Source organism: Aquarana catesbeiana, linkage group LG03, assembly GCF_042186555.1.
Source record: "Aquarana catesbeiana isolate 2022-GZ linkage group LG03, ASM4218655v1, whole genome shotgun sequence".
NCBI lineage: Eukaryota > Metazoa > Chordata > Amphibia > Anura > Ranidae > Aquarana > Aquarana catesbeiana.
This window is the reverse complement of record NC_133326.1, coordinates 78912832-78929900: the sequence shown is the minus strand read 5'-3', so window position 1 is coordinate 78929900 and position 17069 is coordinate 78912832. Positions and strand designations below refer to the sequence as shown.

At 44.5% G+C, this 17069-nt stretch overlaps 1 protein-coding gene across 1 annotated transcript in view; it reads left to right on the top strand.

Moving 5' to 3' along the window:
* ATOSA (atos homolog A) overlaps positions 1-17069 on the top strand; it is a 112642-nt gene that overhangs the window by 58557 nt on the left and 37016 nt on the right. The window contains exons 3-4 of the mRNA XM_073618743.1: positions 6348-6550; positions 9943-10068. Of these exons, the coding sequence (XP_073474844.1) occupies positions 6348-6550; positions 9943-10068 (329 nt within the window). The remainder of the gene's footprint in view (positions 1-6347; positions 6551-9942; positions 10069-17069) is intronic.

Sequence of the window (17069 nt, the reverse complement as noted above, 5' to 3'; positions counted from 1 at the left end):
AGTGTGCCCTGGTCTGCTGGTCAGTATACCAAAAAAGAGGGGCAAAAACATTCAGGTGGGGAACAAAGCTCCTTTATTGATTTAGTGTTATTTACTGAGCAAGTTTGGTAAATGCTTGCAACATTTCTACCTGAGGATTCTGGATGTAACGGGCAAAGCAGGCATATTTCTACTTGCCTAATCTCTTGATGATATGGTCTAGAACCCCGTGCTGGGATGCAGCCGAGGCTGCTCAAATTCAGGAGTGTCCAAAGTACTGACTGGGGTCGAGGCCTAGGTTGCGCAGGATGATTCTAACGTGCTTGATGAACTGGCAGCCACTCAAGGGGTTGGTGGGGAAAGGTAGTTGGGGACTAGAGATCGACTGGCTGGGTAGGAGCGACAGTAGGCGGTCGAGTATCGCTACTGGGCACCAGATGTTGTTTATCTAGAAAAGATGGATGTCGACCCCGGGGCCAGATTGCTGGATTTTGGATACTGCGAGGTGGAGAATGAAATGATATTGGAAGCCAGCCAGGTGACGTCTACACAGTACCTGGTAAGCAGGGCTATTACAGGTAAACTCGCTAGGCCGCAAAAAACCGTAGCAGGCTAGGTAGATGGCCGCTTGAATGACCAAGCTGGGAAGAAAGCCAAACTGGTAACGAGCGAGGATAGTCGACATGTCTCTGAATATGGTACTCGTGATGGGCAAGCGTTTGGAGTTGGCTATAGGCTGCTGCTCCTGAATGTTGCGCAGGATGGCTCGGATCGCATGGGCTGTGAACAAGGACAGCTTTGTGTGCTCCTGTAAGGCCAGGAAGTGTTGGATGCCGGCTAAGTATAGTCTGATGGTGTTGTGTGATAGAGCCAATTGTGTGTGGCAATATGAAATGAAAGCTAGTACGTGCTTAGTGTCTGGTGACATTGCCCCGTGGCAGGATACCAGAAACTTGCAGAAGATGTTCCAAGCTGTATGGTAGGCCTTGAGTGTGTTGCGGGATAAGGATTGATTGATGAGCTGGGTCGCGATGTGAAGGTGCTGTTTAATCCAATGTTGGCTGAGACCAAGGTGGGATAAGAGATGACGCTGGGTCTGCTCCGTGTTTCTGCTGAAAAAATTAGCTAAAACAGGAAAGTGCGTGTGCTGTGACATTGCACTTGCCCAGAATGTATGTGCAGTGCACATTGAACTGATGCGCCAGGGATAATTGTACCAGCCTGTGTAGGAAGGACATAATGGGGAGTGACTTGGACCTGCCCTTGTTAATGATATCAGCCGTTGCCTGGTTGTCGGTGGCGAAGGCCACCATTTGTCTGGTCCAGGTATGGCCCCAGACCTGAGCGGCTGCCACGATCGGGTATAGTTCGAACAATGAAGGCTGGATGAAACCAGGGATTAGGAGTATCTCTGGAGGCCATGGCCCTGCAAACCAATAATGGCCAAAAATTGCAGCGAGGCTGCGGCATCCGTTACTACCTGCGGTGATAGAGGTGATACTGACGGTATAAACATGGATATGCCATTCCAGCTAGTAAGGAACTCATCCCACATAGACAAATCTGCTACTGCTGCTATGTCTAGACTAAGGATTTGATCGGGGTCCTGTGTCTGAGAGAGGAAGAACAAGAGGCGCAAACTAAAAGATCTTCCCTGGGGAATAATTCTCATTGCGACCTGAGAATTTCTAAGAGGGATTGAAGCTGTTTCTTAGTACACCCCTGTGTATGTGCAAAGTCATGAAGAACTGACCTCATACGGGCCAGTTTGCTGGGGGGCAGGCTGGCCTGCATGGAGCGAGTGTCAAGGTTGACCCCCGGGGAAGTTGATAGTGTGCTGGGCCTTCCACTTTGGGAATCTCAATGTGCCCATAGCAGAACACAAACACCTCTTAACCTATCTAGGTCTACTGGGGGCATGCCGGGCTGTTCGATTAGCAGGAAGTCATACAGATAATGAATGACCAGCTGGCACTGGGCTTGGTGCAACAGGATCCAAGTGAAGGACTGTGCAAAGGTGTCAAAGAGCCATGGACTGCTTTTGAATCTCCATGTCAGCTGAAGCACATTTCAGGGAGAATTAAGGAATGCAAACTCGGGATGTGGGAAGAATGAGGCGCAGACAGGTTGTACACCAAACAAAGTTTATTTGAAAACTTGCCCTTGACAAGCCCAATAGGGCGAACTCTCCAGATGGCAAAATAGGGCTGTGCGAAGGGGCCAATGATTAAGCCTCGGTGAAGTTCGACCTGTAACAGATGGTCTATGGCCGCTGAGCAGAGATTCCTGAACTCGTGAGTCGTGTGGGGTAGTGTGGAAACCTGCTGTAAAACCTTGGATAAGGAAGGCGGCCAGTGAGGGAGTGGGGTGTGAGGAGGTAAAACCCCAGCCATAGGACGGCTACTCGGCCTAGTCGGGACATTTTCTGCTGCTTTATCTGGCATAGGGTTTTAGGATGTGCCCTATGACATATGGAGCAGCCGACATTGTCTGTAGTTGCACGATCCAAAATGAAAGTTATTGCAGATGGATGCTCCCCCTATTGACCTGACCTGTACCGGAGGTGGAGGGGAGATGGAGAGGGCGTCTAACTGCTATGTTGGCGCACCAGTTAGCGGTGTGGGTGGAGGACTGGCAGCGCAGAGTGGTGAGCGTAGGCTGGCGAAAGGGCGTCAGAACAACTCTGTGTCAATTAGGCTCCAATCTGTGCCCGCTTGGAACTGCGTGAACCTGGCTGCCGCTTTGGCCGAGAATGAACGGTGGTAATCCTAAAATGAGAACCCCCCCATATTTATAGCCCAGGTCCACCACCGTGTGGAGATAAAGTCCAGCTCTTCCCTCCTGCTGGGGCTGGCTGAGCACAGGACATCCCTCACCATCCCAAAGGTCAACGCAGACTCTGTAATGGTTAGTTTGCAGTTGAACCTGGAGTCTTTGACCTTGAGGACCACTGATATGTCCCCCCAGGCATATGGTTTATTCTCTGCCAGATCGTGAACTGAAATGAAGAGGGAAGCAAGGTTGACGTCCTTGCCGTCCAAAATGTCCTTCCTGATGCTGGCTAGGATCAGGTTGGCTGGGAAGATAGTATAAATCTTCCCTGTCATACCTGCCAGAGAGGGTGTCGGGACCGGGACTGCGACTGAGTCAGGGATGGCCGTGGTCAGGCGTCCTTCCAAGACTGCCACTCTGGTTTGGATTTCAGTGACTGTGGTGGACAATGACAGCATGGTGCGAAGCTGAGGAATTGGCGAGGATATGGACTGAAGAGACGCCTGCTGGGTGCTGGGCCCGTCTGTCGCTGGCGGTGGGAAGAGGAGCCTGAACAGCTCAGCTTTCCTGGCTGTAGCTGGGAAGGGCACGTCCCTGTGCCTTAGTGCACGCTGCCACTCTCTGAAACCGGCGAGGGTGACAAAGGGGCAGATGTGAGGTCTTCGCTGCCGGCCTGTGACGTGGCTCTGGCTGACTTGTGCCCTAGTTGCGAAGTCCTGGTTTTTGAGGTCAAAAGCTCAGTCGACCAGAACCTGTAGTGGGGGTGCCATTAAAGTCCAGGTGTTTTTTTTTTTTTTTTTTTTGTTTTTTTTTTTGTTTTTTTTTTTGTTTTTTTTTTATGTCTTGTCTATGTACACGTTTTTATTTTATTTATTATTATTTTTTTACCTTGGGGAATGACGTCCTACCTGGTACAAGATGGAACTACCTGAACTCGACTGACCTAGAGGAGAAATGACAAACTGACGATGAGTGGCTCAATTACATGCCATTTGGAAGTGAATGAGTGGCCGGGTCGTGCGACTTTGAAATGCGTTTATGGTGGCTGCAAGGGAAAACCTTATTGGGAGGTGAACGATGGCTAAATGAACAAATTGAAACCATTAATGGAATTTGAAGGAAAATGGCTTTGAGAACAGTTGGTCTGAAGCTATGCAGGCCAATGTGCCGTGTTGCGACGGGATTCGAACTGGACCGTGGAGTGAGCTGTACTGTGGTGTGTCCGTCAATGACGTGACGAATCGTACAGCAATCTGAATTAAAAGTTTAATCTTTGATTCGCTGAGGCGACCAAACCGAGCCGACATGAATCGGTGCATCGCTGATGCAACTTGATTCAAACTGAGGTGAAAGGTATGCAAAATAACAATGGATGCCATGACAGACACAAATCGGTGTGCCGTGATTGCGACTGACAACGAACTGGATTGCGGAGCATGGCATGAGATGACATAATAAACTAGCCTGGACTAATTGGTTGGTCGCTGATGGCACCACTGGATTCACAGCAGAGTGTAGGGTAGCATGCAAACTAAATTAACTGAAGTGACAGTCGGCCCATTTTCACTTAAACACTGTCTATGTGGCGTGTAACAACAAAGTACGAGAATGTACGAATTAAACTGATGAAAAAAAAACTGCTCGGTGTTGGTGCTCACAAACTGAGCCACCAATTTGTGGTTTTTCATGAGACTAAATAAGGCTGCATATGAAGACTTAACGAATGACGCGTGAGTTCCGTAGCGGGGTTTTGGTGATGCGGGGTACCGGGCAAACAACGATGCATGAACTGAAGAAATTATATACGAGTCCTACCTGTGACAGTTAAGCAAGAATACGATCTATGAAAAACCATGACTGGAGAACCGAAAGCCTCTGGAAGTTTAGACACGCATCTCACGAACACTGAGTGAGTTGGGAAGAGTCGGCCTAGTGACGTAATGAATCGCGCACCGGAACCGACAAAGACCACAGATGAGTGGGCTGCTTAAATACCCCCTGGACTCCTCCCATAAATTCATACATACATACATACATACATACATACATACAGTATTTATATGTGTCATGACTGGGTTTATGCTGCAATGTACATATTCAGTATAATTAGAAATTAGCAGTCTGACTTATGAAATTATATTTTGCTCTTTTTAGTTTTACTTGCTTTGTCTGAAGCTTACACTTTGGCTGGAGTGTACGGGGTGAAAGGCCATCTGAGGTTTGACAGCTGACACCTCAAACACCACATATGGAGCACTGCGTGTGTGAGGTCAGGAAGCTGAGAAGCAGCAGCCATCAGACTGGGAGCCTTTGATTCTTTGCCTCTACATCAACTGGTCGTTTTTATTGAGTTTAATTTGTTCCAGAAATTATTATTATACTACAGGTTGCCATTAGCACTGAAATTCTTGTAACTGAATTATAAGTATTTATTTAAAGCTGAAATCTGGGGAAAGTAGAAATTCAACTTTGAAGTGGGCTGTGTTTGCACTGCAAAGGTTAAATGTTTGCTTAGGTCCTGGGCAGTGATCTTCAGACTGTGGCTCCAAGGACCGAATGCAGCCCTCTGCTTGCCTTTATGCTGCCTTTGGGGCACTATTCCTCTCATTAATTCAAGGCATTATTTCCTCATGCTGACACCAATAAGACACCATTCCTTCCACTGACACCAGCGATGGGCCATATTTCCTTCCACTGATATAAACATTGGAACACTTTTTCCACCGCTGATGCCAAGGATGGGGCACTAGTCCTCCCGCTGACGCCAAGGATGGGGCACCATCCTTCCTTCTACTGACCAGACGCCTACATAATTTTTTTACTCCCACTGATCCAAGCTCGAGGCATTTTCGGATCCTTCTGGCCATAGTGGACCACTGACCCTCCTAAAGTTTGAAGGATAGTAAACTAGTCCCAGCAGCCTCTTATGCTTTAGACTGCTTTCACACGGAAAGCGCTAAAGCGTCGCTCATTATAGTGGTGCTTTAGTGCTGTTAAACAGCGCTTTTTTTGCACCACTTTTCGGCAGCCGCTAGTGGAGCACATTAACCCCAAAAATATGGTTAAAAACTCCCGTTTTTGCAGTGTTTTTCTGGCGGTTGGAAAACACTGCCTATTCATTCCAATGAACAGGGTGTTTTGGGAGCGCTAAATACAGCGCTCCCAACCCGCCCTAAAGATGCTGCTTGTAGGACTTTTCAGAACATCCTGCAAGTGCAACGGCCGTGTGTTAAAAGTCACACTGGAATGAATGGGAGGCGGTTTTCGGGCACTTAACAGAGGCTATTTCCAGTGGTAAAGCACCTGAAAACCGCCTCAATGTAAAAGGGGTCTAAGTGCTTGGATGCCCTCTGATGTCATCAAGACTGATATAATGAGGAACATTTCACTGCTGGAGTGTAGGGGAGCCGGGGGGGAGAGGAGGATCAGGTAAGTAAAAATACTTTTCCCTTCTGCTATACATAAATGAGCATTTAATGCTTGCAGTGGGGCTGCCTCCACACTGCCAGGAAGTATTTTTTTACTTTTTCCAGAGTTGGACTGTAGAACTATTTTATTGTCTGCGCTAACCCTTTTTTTTTTTTTCCCTCCTGTAGTGTCGTGAAGCTAGAAAAACTAGGTCTGAGGTCACCCTGCTGTGGAGAAATGATATTCCCATCATGGTGGAGGTGATGCTGCTACCAGACTGTTGCTATAGCGATGAAGGCTCTGGCACAGAAGGGAATGTTTTAAATGATCCTGCAATGAAACAAGATGCCCTCTTGCTGGAGAGGTGGACCCTGGAGCCAGTTCCCAGACAGTGCGTTTCCTTTTTTCCTATACAGTTTTTGCTAACGTAAACTGTTTACAAGCTTGCCCCTGGCTTCTTTGTTTCTGTGTATTGGATTGTTCTTGTTTTGTGGTGCCAAATACTGCCACAGGTCTTTAAATGATTGCAAATGCAGAAAGTAAGAATTTACTGTCATAAATACCCATTTTAGTCATGGCAATTTGATTTATTTTTCTCAGAGTCATGAGAACATCATTTTGTCTAAACTTCAGGAAAACTTGTTTTTGTTTTCCATTCTCTTATCAGGTTCTATCAAAATTGTGTGACATGTAACTAATTACAAGATTCAGTCCCGTAGTAAATCAGGTGACTAGGGAGTGATTACAAGAACACAAAAATTAAGTGGATCATGTTTGTAGTGTTATGTTACTTTTTTTTTTTTTTTTTACTTTGCTCTTAGTACATTAAAGCACATTTAAACCCAAGATAAAACATTTAATCTATTGCCGCATACAACTCAGAATAGAAATAAACCAGAATGAATAATCTAGTTCAATATAGCACTAAGTGCATGTATATCCACTCATTAATGTGTCACAACAAAAAAGCAAAATATTATATACCTAAGTGAAATCACTTCAAAACTAGTTGCAATATTAAATGTGTACACAAATCCCCAAAAAAGTACAAAGTGATACAGGGGTTTATTTGGTTTCTATAAAACTTAGACTGATTTTGCACTCTCCAGCTTTAGCAAATTAACCCCAGTGTCAAAAAAAGAAACAAAAAAAACAATTGTAGCAAAGCTTCTTTCTTTACTCTTGAGTGGGGATGACCGAAAATCCACCGTTAGGCCCCTTTCACACGATCGGACTGTCTATATATCCGTTTTTCATCCACAATGCATTCCTATGGGCAAAAGGATGACCATCCGTTACCATCCGCTTCCGATCTTCTTTATTTTTGATCCATCGCACAACGCAGATAGCACACAAGGACACAGCAAGGACAAGTCACTCACTGAAAACTGCTGTGCAGCATGGGAGGAGCAATGCTTTCTGGGTAATATCAAAGCCACAGAAACTGCTGTAAACAGATCAAAACGGATGTTAACGGAACAAAAGACTGATCTAAACGGAAATTAATGGAATTTACAATGGATGAAGACGATAAAGCAATGGATAAGAACTGATACATTTTTAACGTAGCTAAACTGATGGTGCCCATGTGAAAGGGGCTTCATGTACACTAGCCTACGCTGGTAACTCCTAAACTTGTGTTTAGGAGTTTTTGACCACCGGCCGCGGGCAAATGCAAAACCGCGCCACATTTTGCTGCGGTAAATGTAGGCTAGTGTATACGAATCCTTAGAACTTCAAACCAAGCACTATGTGATGTCCTCCACCCACATGGATCTGCACTCACCAAATATTGCCACACTTTTTTACAAATATGACCATCGCACTTACAAGATCCCAGAAAGATGAAAGCTGCCTCTTCAATCCATAGGATTAAAAGCCTTTTATTAAAACAAAACCATTATACTCACATTTAAATTATACAACAAAGCATATTTAAACCCCGGAATATAAAAAGGAAACTATTGCAGTTTACAACTCATTAGATTAGAAGAACAACACAGCGCTAAGTGCATATATATCTACTTAATAATGTGTCACAAAAAAGGCAAAACTGTATGTTGTATATTTAGCAAAATGTAATCACTTCAAAACTAGTTGCAATAATGTGTACATTAATCTCCCAAAAAACTCAAGTACTAATACAAAGTGATGGTGTCCAAAAAAAGGAAAAATGAAAAAAACTATTGTAACAAAGCTTCTTTCTTCACTCTTGAGTGGCGATGGGCTAACATTTACCCTTAGAACTCCAAACCAAACACCATGTGCTGTCCTCCACCCACATGGATCTGCACTCACCAAATAGTATTAGCACACTTTTACAAATCTGACCATTGCACTTATGAGACACAGAAAGATGAAAGCTGCTTCTTCAATCACTGAGCTATCTGTCTTCTGATGTTTAATCTCTCCACTAGTGAGCATACAAAGGAAGAGGCCATACATAGTGTGATACCATAGGATTAAAAGCCTTTTATTGACACAAAACTATACTCACATTTAAATTATACAACAAAGCATCCAAAATGTCCCCCAGTGGACCACAGCAGTAAGTAGCGAGCGCTCCTGTCTGTCTCACACACAGCCGGCTGCCCAGAGAGAGGAGACCCAGCCTGATGCACAGCTGAAGGCCGCCGATTAACACTCACAGAGGGAGGCTTTAGTAAAGCTGAAGAGTGCAAAATCTGGTGCAGCTCTGCATAGAAACCAATCAGCTTCCAGGTTTTACTGTCAAAGTTTAATTGTACAATCTGAAGTTGGAAGCTGATTGGCTACCATTCACAGCTGCGCCACATTCTGAGTGCACCAGTTTTAGTAAATCTCCCCACCCCACCCCAAGGCCTGGCTCAGCCCTAATGCATTTTGTCGGTCTGATGAGTTTCAGTATGCATGTTTAGACTCGTGTCCGAACATGCCTAAGCGCATCCCTACTTACCAGTAGTACCTAACTATCTTTTTGGATCCACACTTTTATCATACCTCCCAACTTTCTGAGATGGGAATGAGGGACACCTATTAGTAAAAGTATGTAGGCTTAGGACACACCCCAATTAAAGGAGAGTTGTACAAAAAAATGTTTGGTTAAACCCACAAGTGTTTTTTTACTACTGCTAATCCTTTTAGGTTGGCTTTTGGAATTTACAAATGCCGCAGTTTAGAAACTGGATGTAATATCTAGCACTGTAAAACCCTTTTTGATAACTAGTGCATTGTATATACAACTATATAGATCAGACCAAAATGAGGGACTTTGTTCCAAATGAGGAACAGTCCCTCAAAATCAGGGACAGTTGGGAGCTATGATTTTTAGAGATCCACTTGTATAGAGCTGCCCTGTTTACCCCACAAGAAAAAAAAAAATCTGGTCCTGCACAAGGATGCTTTTGCAGAAACAGACTGCTGCATCCAAATAGACTAAAAAAAAAAAAACAATTTGATTTACTGTAGATTGGGCAAAGCTAATTACAGCAGCTACTTTACTAGTACATTGCTTGCTCATTCTCTACTTCTAAGAGCCTGCAGACTTTCCCAGCATGCGGTATGCTTCTGGTTAAAGTCACATGCAGTGTTATTATCTGTCATGGTATTGGATACACAGGGAAAGGGGACAAAATGTTCCCCGTGGTATTTTTTCTTGAAATGTTTGTGTTTTGTAATAGTACACTGTAATGAATGTTTTACTTGAGTTGCAGAGCAGAATCCATTTTTACATTGTATTACAGGAACACAAAGTATATTTATCTGTTTTTTTTTTTCACCAAGTGTAATGTTTTCATATATTAGGAGTGGAGATCGTTTCATTGAAGAGAAGACCTTACTGCTGGCAGTCCGTTCCTATGTTTTCTTTTCCCAGCTGAGCGCCTGGTTGAGTGTCTCCCATGGGGCTGTACCACGCAACATCCTTTACAGGTGAGGTGATCCTTTTAGAAAAAAAAAAGGCCCTAATTGCTATGCAATGGATTGAAACTTATGGTACCTTTTACCAACATTCACATAAACTGAGCATAGAAAGAATGCACATGAAGCCAGTTTGCCACAGATGCAGGCACAAGATTTTACACATTATGCTAATAAACCTTTCTGATAATGCTTTTCATTCTACTGGTTCCTAATGCAAATATTTATGCAAGCATTAGCTTTCCTTTCCTCAACAAGCATAACTCAGCATGATGTGCAGGTGACACCATGTGAGTTATGATTTAACTAGTTTAGCAGTCATTGCAAAGTCCTGAGGTTTCATTTCTGGGCCAGGCCAAAGGTCAAAAGGTTTCTTTCACTAGTCATTCGGATTGGGTACTAAGATCACCTTTTAAGGTATGTGCTTTCTTCTATAATTTAAGAAAGTGTTCATATCAATACCTGCATTACTTAAAGTATAAGTGCACCCCAACACTAAAATATTTACATCTACAGACATCCATGATCTAACACTAATCTATCTAACCCTGTAAAGAAGAAATTGTTATACATACCTTTTTTGAAGCTGATCCGCCCCGAGCCCACGCTCAGTTGTCAGCTGCGGCTTTGCTGTGGAGGAGGGTGCAGAGGACACAGCCGACAACGGAAGTCCCACAGTAAGTCTATGGGTGACATCACTCCCTATTCATTTCACAGCCGTTGTTGGCTGTGTCCTCTGCAGAGCTTCCGCCGCTGGAGACCGGACTGGATCTGCTTCAAAAAAGGTATGTATACTGATTTCTTCTTTACAGGGCTGGATAGGTTAGGCTTATATTGTGGATGTCTGTAGTTGTAGTGATTTTAGTGTTGGGGTGGACTTATCCTTTAATTTGTCCAAATGCAATTGCTGTAGTGTTTTAGATTTGGCCAAGTTGTGCATTTAAATGTACAAATCATCATTCAACTCGCAGAATTCTGCTTCTTGCAGTACATTTATTTGTCAAATGTTCCACAGCTGCATTTACAATTTGGTTTTATTTTAAAGGACTGATGAGTTTAGAGGGTGCTCCTCCTAACTAGCTCTTTAACTTTAAGCAGCCATGCCAGCACAGATTGCTTATCCATGGTCCATTGTTGCAATTTTCATGAAACCAGTCAAGATCAGTGATGTGCAGGAAATAGCTGAAAAAGGCAGGAGTAAAGCTGGCCATACATAGATCAGAATTTGGCTGATTCAGCAGGGACCAGACAAATTTCGATCTATTGATCAACTTGTGTACAATCGGCCTGTCAGACTTTTCCCGAACAATTCGTGCCGCCGTCTATAGCAGGCAGCACTAATCATTGTGTTCTGGCGGCAGGCAAGGCTCCTTGCCAGCAGAACGCAATATCACTGCAGGAGGGATTACCCCTTCAATACTAACTATGTTGATGGGGGAATCAAGCAATTTTCTTTCCTTCCACCTGTGGTGGAAGGGAAAAAAATGTATATTTGATGGAAAAATATCTATTCTTTGTTTATACCATGCTTTAGCAAATCAAAGGTCAAAGAGTTATGCAGCAGCGTACACACGGTCGGACTTTTCGACCGGACTTGGCCGACGGACCAAATCTGGCGGACAATCCGATCGTGTGTGGGCTTCAACCGGACCTTCAGCGGACTTTTCCAGTCACAAATCTGACTGACTTTAGATTTGGAACATACTTCAAATCTTTACGTCGTAACTCTGCCGGACCCAGAAATCCGCTCGTCTGTATGCTAGTCCGACGGACAAAAAACAACGCTAGGGCAGCTATTGGCTACTGGCTATCAACTTCCTTATTTTAGTCCGGTGTACATTATCACGTACGAATCCGTCGGACTTTGGTGTGATCATGTGTAGGCAAGTCCGTTCGTTAAAAAGTCAGTTGAAAGTCCGCTGGAAAGTCTGTCGGACCGGTCCAGTCGAAAAGTCTGCCCGTGTGTACGCGGCCTTATGCCCCGTACACACGGTCGGACTTTGTTCGGACATTCCGACAACAAAATCCTAGGATTTTTTCCGACGGATGTTGGCTCAAACTTGTCTTGCATACACACGGTCACACAAAGTTGTCGGAAAATCCAATCATTCTGAACGCGGAGACGTAAAACATGTACGTCGGGACTATAAACGGGGCAGTGGCCAATAGCTTTCATCTCTTTATTTATTCTGAGCATGCCTGGCACTTTGTCCGTCGGATTTGTGTACACACGATCGGAATTTCCGACAACGGATTTTGTTGTTGGAAAATTTTATCTCCTGCTCTCCAACTTTGTGTGTCGGAAAATCCGATGGAAAATGTCCGATGGAGCCTACACACGGTCGGAATTTCCGACAACACGCTCCGATCGGACATTCTCCATCGGAAAATCCGACCGTGTGTACGGGGCATTAGTGTTTAAAGTGGAAATATACTCACCTTGCCAACGCCAACATCTTCACTTGGTCAATTTCCGGGTTTAGGATCTTTGGCCATTTTCATTAGCAGGACCAAAATGACTTGACTCTAGTTAATGACTGCAGCAGTGTATTTATTCCAATACCAAGACATTCCAAAAACAGGCAGGTAAGTTTGTTTTATTCCCAGAAGGGACATGCCATGCTCCTTTTTTCCATATAGGCTCTGGCTGCTTGCATTTGTTTTTTCCTTCTACAGTATAGTTCCCCTTTAAGATTATTGGCTATTTCATTTGTATACTTATGCATTAATAGGAAGCTTTGGAAGTATTTTACATGTTGGGGCTCTTACAAACGGGTGTCTGAGCCCATTCAACATAATTGCCGTGCATTTCCCCCAGGTACAGTGTACAACCTAACATTGAAGTGAATGGCTGTGCGCTGCTGTACTCATGTATAAGGCAGTGTTAACATAAACACAAGTACAGCATTTTTGCATACACCCATACTCTGTACTCAGGATCTGCACTCAAATTATTTCACAAGTGAAATTGTATTTGCTACTATAAGTAAAGACATCCTTTTTTTTTTTTCACCATTTTTTTTATAAAATAAGCCTAAAAAAAAAGAATAATTCCATTGTTAATTGCCTTTTTAAAAAAAAGAAAAAGGAACATAGCTGCTTTCAATCCAAGCTGAATATGCACATCCACAATAAGATTATGAACACAAGCTTGTAGCACTTCCTTATCAGTGCACTTTTCCCCCCATGTGTACAAGATAAGCTGTGTCCTCCACCTCCAAAATAGGCCTGCTGCTGCTTTTTTGCCCTACTTGGTGGTCCATCATGCATAAGAAGTTACAAACCCATCCTATTACTTTCTTCATAAAGTTGCCTCTCTTCACCCAGATGACAAGCTGTGTTGGCAGGAAATAGACATTTTCTTCTTTCATGTTCCCTAACAGCTGATGTAAGGTTTTCTTATCTTTGATGTGCACACCAGCTAACCTTGAATACCTTTTACAATATGTGCATGATTCTTCTCATTTCCTGTTTTTTGTTTGTTCGCTTACTGAAACCTAAAATAAAAAGTATCACTTTAAACCATATTTAAAAAAAAAAAATGAAATCACAAATTAACAGACATTATACTCAAGCTCAGTCAGAGGAAGCACAGTTGCTTCACATTTTTTGTCTTCTTCTTCCCTCTGGAAGCATAGGAGGATCTTTATAACCCTTTCCACCAAGCCAGAAATATTAAATTACAAGAACTACATCCAGTAAAACAAAAAGGAAAAACAATTTGACTATTAACCAGCACTTTTGACACTTTTTGTTATCTTTAATTGTCAAAGTGAACCTGATTTGTCCGGTAATGTTGTAAGGTGAAAGTGTTAGCAACTTTTTGATCCCCAGGCAGCACAGCTGAAAGATACACAGTGCCCTACCCCACCCAGGACATCGGTAAGATTGCAACCATCACCAGCGCTTGCAACACCACATCTACTCTTGCAACAGTGATCAGTCTCTGCCGCAAGTTTATTCCACAGATCTGCAATTTTTGCAGCTTCCCAGGCTGTCTGTAATGAGCTTGGCTTCACCCACTCTCTCCTCACTCTGCACCATCAGGTGGCTCAGCAGAGCATCACATCCACATCACATCTTTGCAACATAGGAAACACCCCGCCGCTGCCCCCCCCCCCCCCCCCCAAACCAGACCTCCAGCATATCTCTGTCCCCCTCAGCAGGTCACAATCACTAAATGCAATGATCACTATAGCTATCGGAAACTCATTATTAGCACCCCCATCCCCACACAACTCTCCCCTCAAAGCTGATCTGTAGTAACCCCCCCCCCCCCACACTCTGCAAGTCCCTCCCCCCAACTGCCACAAGCTGAGCTTTGTCCCCACTGCAAATTCTCAATCCTACGGACCCCCTCTCATCCACTCATAGTTTACACATTTCTCTCCACCTACTTCGCAGCAGACACCACCCCACCTGTGTGCAGCATGTCCCTCCCCAGCCAGCACATCTCTGCCTGCACCCCCCTCGACATGCTTACACTGTGTCCTCACCCCTAGTTACAACAAATGAATTTTTCTCTGGAAAACTCACTGTGCATATGTCTCCCAAGATGCCACACTCCTGCTCACAGCATGGCCACTTGCTCCTTACAATCCACCCTCACCCTCTTACAGTGCACAAATTTCTCCCTGACAACCTCAGTGACCCCCTTCCTTGTGTGCACATCCCTTCTCGGTCAGAATGCATCTCTGCTGCTCACACTGCAACCCGTCTCTCCACACTCGCAGCACATTTGCATCACCCCTCAGCACACACCATCTCAGCCATTGCTGACAGACCTACCTCTGTGCACCACCCAGCTTACAGCACCCCCCCTTTATAACAGACGTTATTCTCTATCTGCCTCATTTCCCCCCCCCCCCCCCTTTCTTGACACACATCCCTCCATGGCCACCTCCTCTCACTACTGACACATCTTTCACCTCCCACCTTACTCCCTTCAGAGCATACTGTGATGGCCTCCATACTCCTCTCCTGCCATGTTGCCTGCCCCCATACACTTTTCACTCCTGTCCTGCACATATTTACTTCCATACTATCTGCATTACACTACATAATTTTTGCTGCCATACTCCTCACCATCATATACTTCCCACTCCTTTACTGCTCAGACTACCCACCATAATTACATAGTACTCCAGATCATACCGCCCACCCTTATACATTCCACACTACCTTCCTGCACATACCGGTCATCTTCATATCCTCTGTACTCCTCTCCTGCGCACACTACCCCAAATCATAACCACCGCACTGCTCTCCTGCACACCTTACCCACTAAAACCTTTGTTTAATATTTGTAATACTCTCAAACTGGCTTGTTCTGGAATGGGCACACTTTTGCTGGTCTGAGATTAAAATGGATGTAAACCCTCACATATCCCCAGTGAAGTGAACAGCCTCAGATGATACACCGGGATGAACAAATCTCCCTACATAAGTTTTGCATGTATATCTGCTGTCTTCAGCTTTATATCCTCCTTAGAAAGTGCAGATCATGTTAGAATTTCCACTTCCTTATTCTGCACTGAGAGAAGTCTTAGATTACACTGGGAGACAGCTGATTGGAGGAAAGGCACCCCCCCCCAGATAGGCAGAGACTTTCAGAGCTGTCCTGTGAGTAAGACCCCTTTCACACTGGGGTGCTTTTGCAGGCACTGTAACGCTATAAATAGTGCCTGCAAGGCTCCCTGAAAGAGCCGCTGCTGTCTCTCCAATGTGAAAGCCCCGAGGGCTTTCACACAGGAGCGGTGCGCTAGCAGGACACTAAAAAAAGTCCTGCTAGCAGCATCTTTGGAGTGATGAAGGAGCGGTCTATACACCGCTCCTGCCCATTGAAATCAGTGGGGCAGCGCGGCTATATCGCCGGCATAGCACTGCTGTAGCAGCGCTTTGTGGTGGTTTTAACCATTTCTCGGCCGCTAGCAGGGGGTAAAAGCTCCCCGCTAGCGGGCAAATAGCGCTGCAGAATTGATGGTAAAACACCGCTTTTTACCGCCGACGCACCCGCCGTCCCAGTATGAAAGGGGCCTTAAAGCTGCTTTCTGCTTATCTGTTTATAGCACCCTCCCTGACACAAATTTCGGGCTGGTTTTATCATGTCAGAGAACTTGTCAGAAGTTATCATGCTGATAACAGAAGAACAAAGCTGTGCCCAGCTCAAATTTCATGAATCAGGTTTACATCCATGCCTTGCCATTTAGCTTTTAAATGCAAGAGCCTAAGTTGACAGAGTCTCAAGCATTTGATAGCTAAATGGCAAGGGATGTGACTAAGGCTAGCCATAGACTGAGTGAATTTCTTTAGTTTCAGGAAAGATATTCACTTGATTCCACCATCAACACAGTGATAGAGGAATCCCTCCCATGGAGCCATTGTGTTCTCCCAGCGGGGGAAGCCGTCCCCACCGGGAGAACACAGTGATTATTCCTAGCAGCCACTAGCAATAATCACATGTAAAATCCGGGAGGCTGTTTGTACCCAAGTTCATAAATTGGGTACAAACAGCCTGCTGAACCAGTCGAGATTCAAGCAATTTATGGCCGACTTTAGTACTGGAAGAGAAGGGGCTCAGTCACGGAATCTAGGTTTGGTGTACAGCCTAGGCTTAGAATTCAAGCAGAGTCAAAAGTGAAACAGGGATTCACTGGAAAACCGGTACAGGTACTTAAAGTGTCTGCAGTTTAGCACTGTTACCTTAGAAAGTTTTTAATACTGATCAGATTTAGTTCATTTACAGCATTTGGACCAAAATTGCATTGTTGGAGAATATGTTGGTGCTATAAAAAAACAATTGCCATAAGTGGAAATCGGCAATGCAACACCTGGCTGTATGTGGTGTGTCCCAGACATCTTAAGGTAGAACTAGAACCTCCTAGTATAAAGTATACTGTATGTGCTGTAGAGCTTTATTATAAGTGTATCTGCATTTATAGTCTTTACTTCTCCCCCCAAATTCCTGGTTAAGCCGGTCAGTGAAATCCACCTAATGCAGCTTCCTATGATGA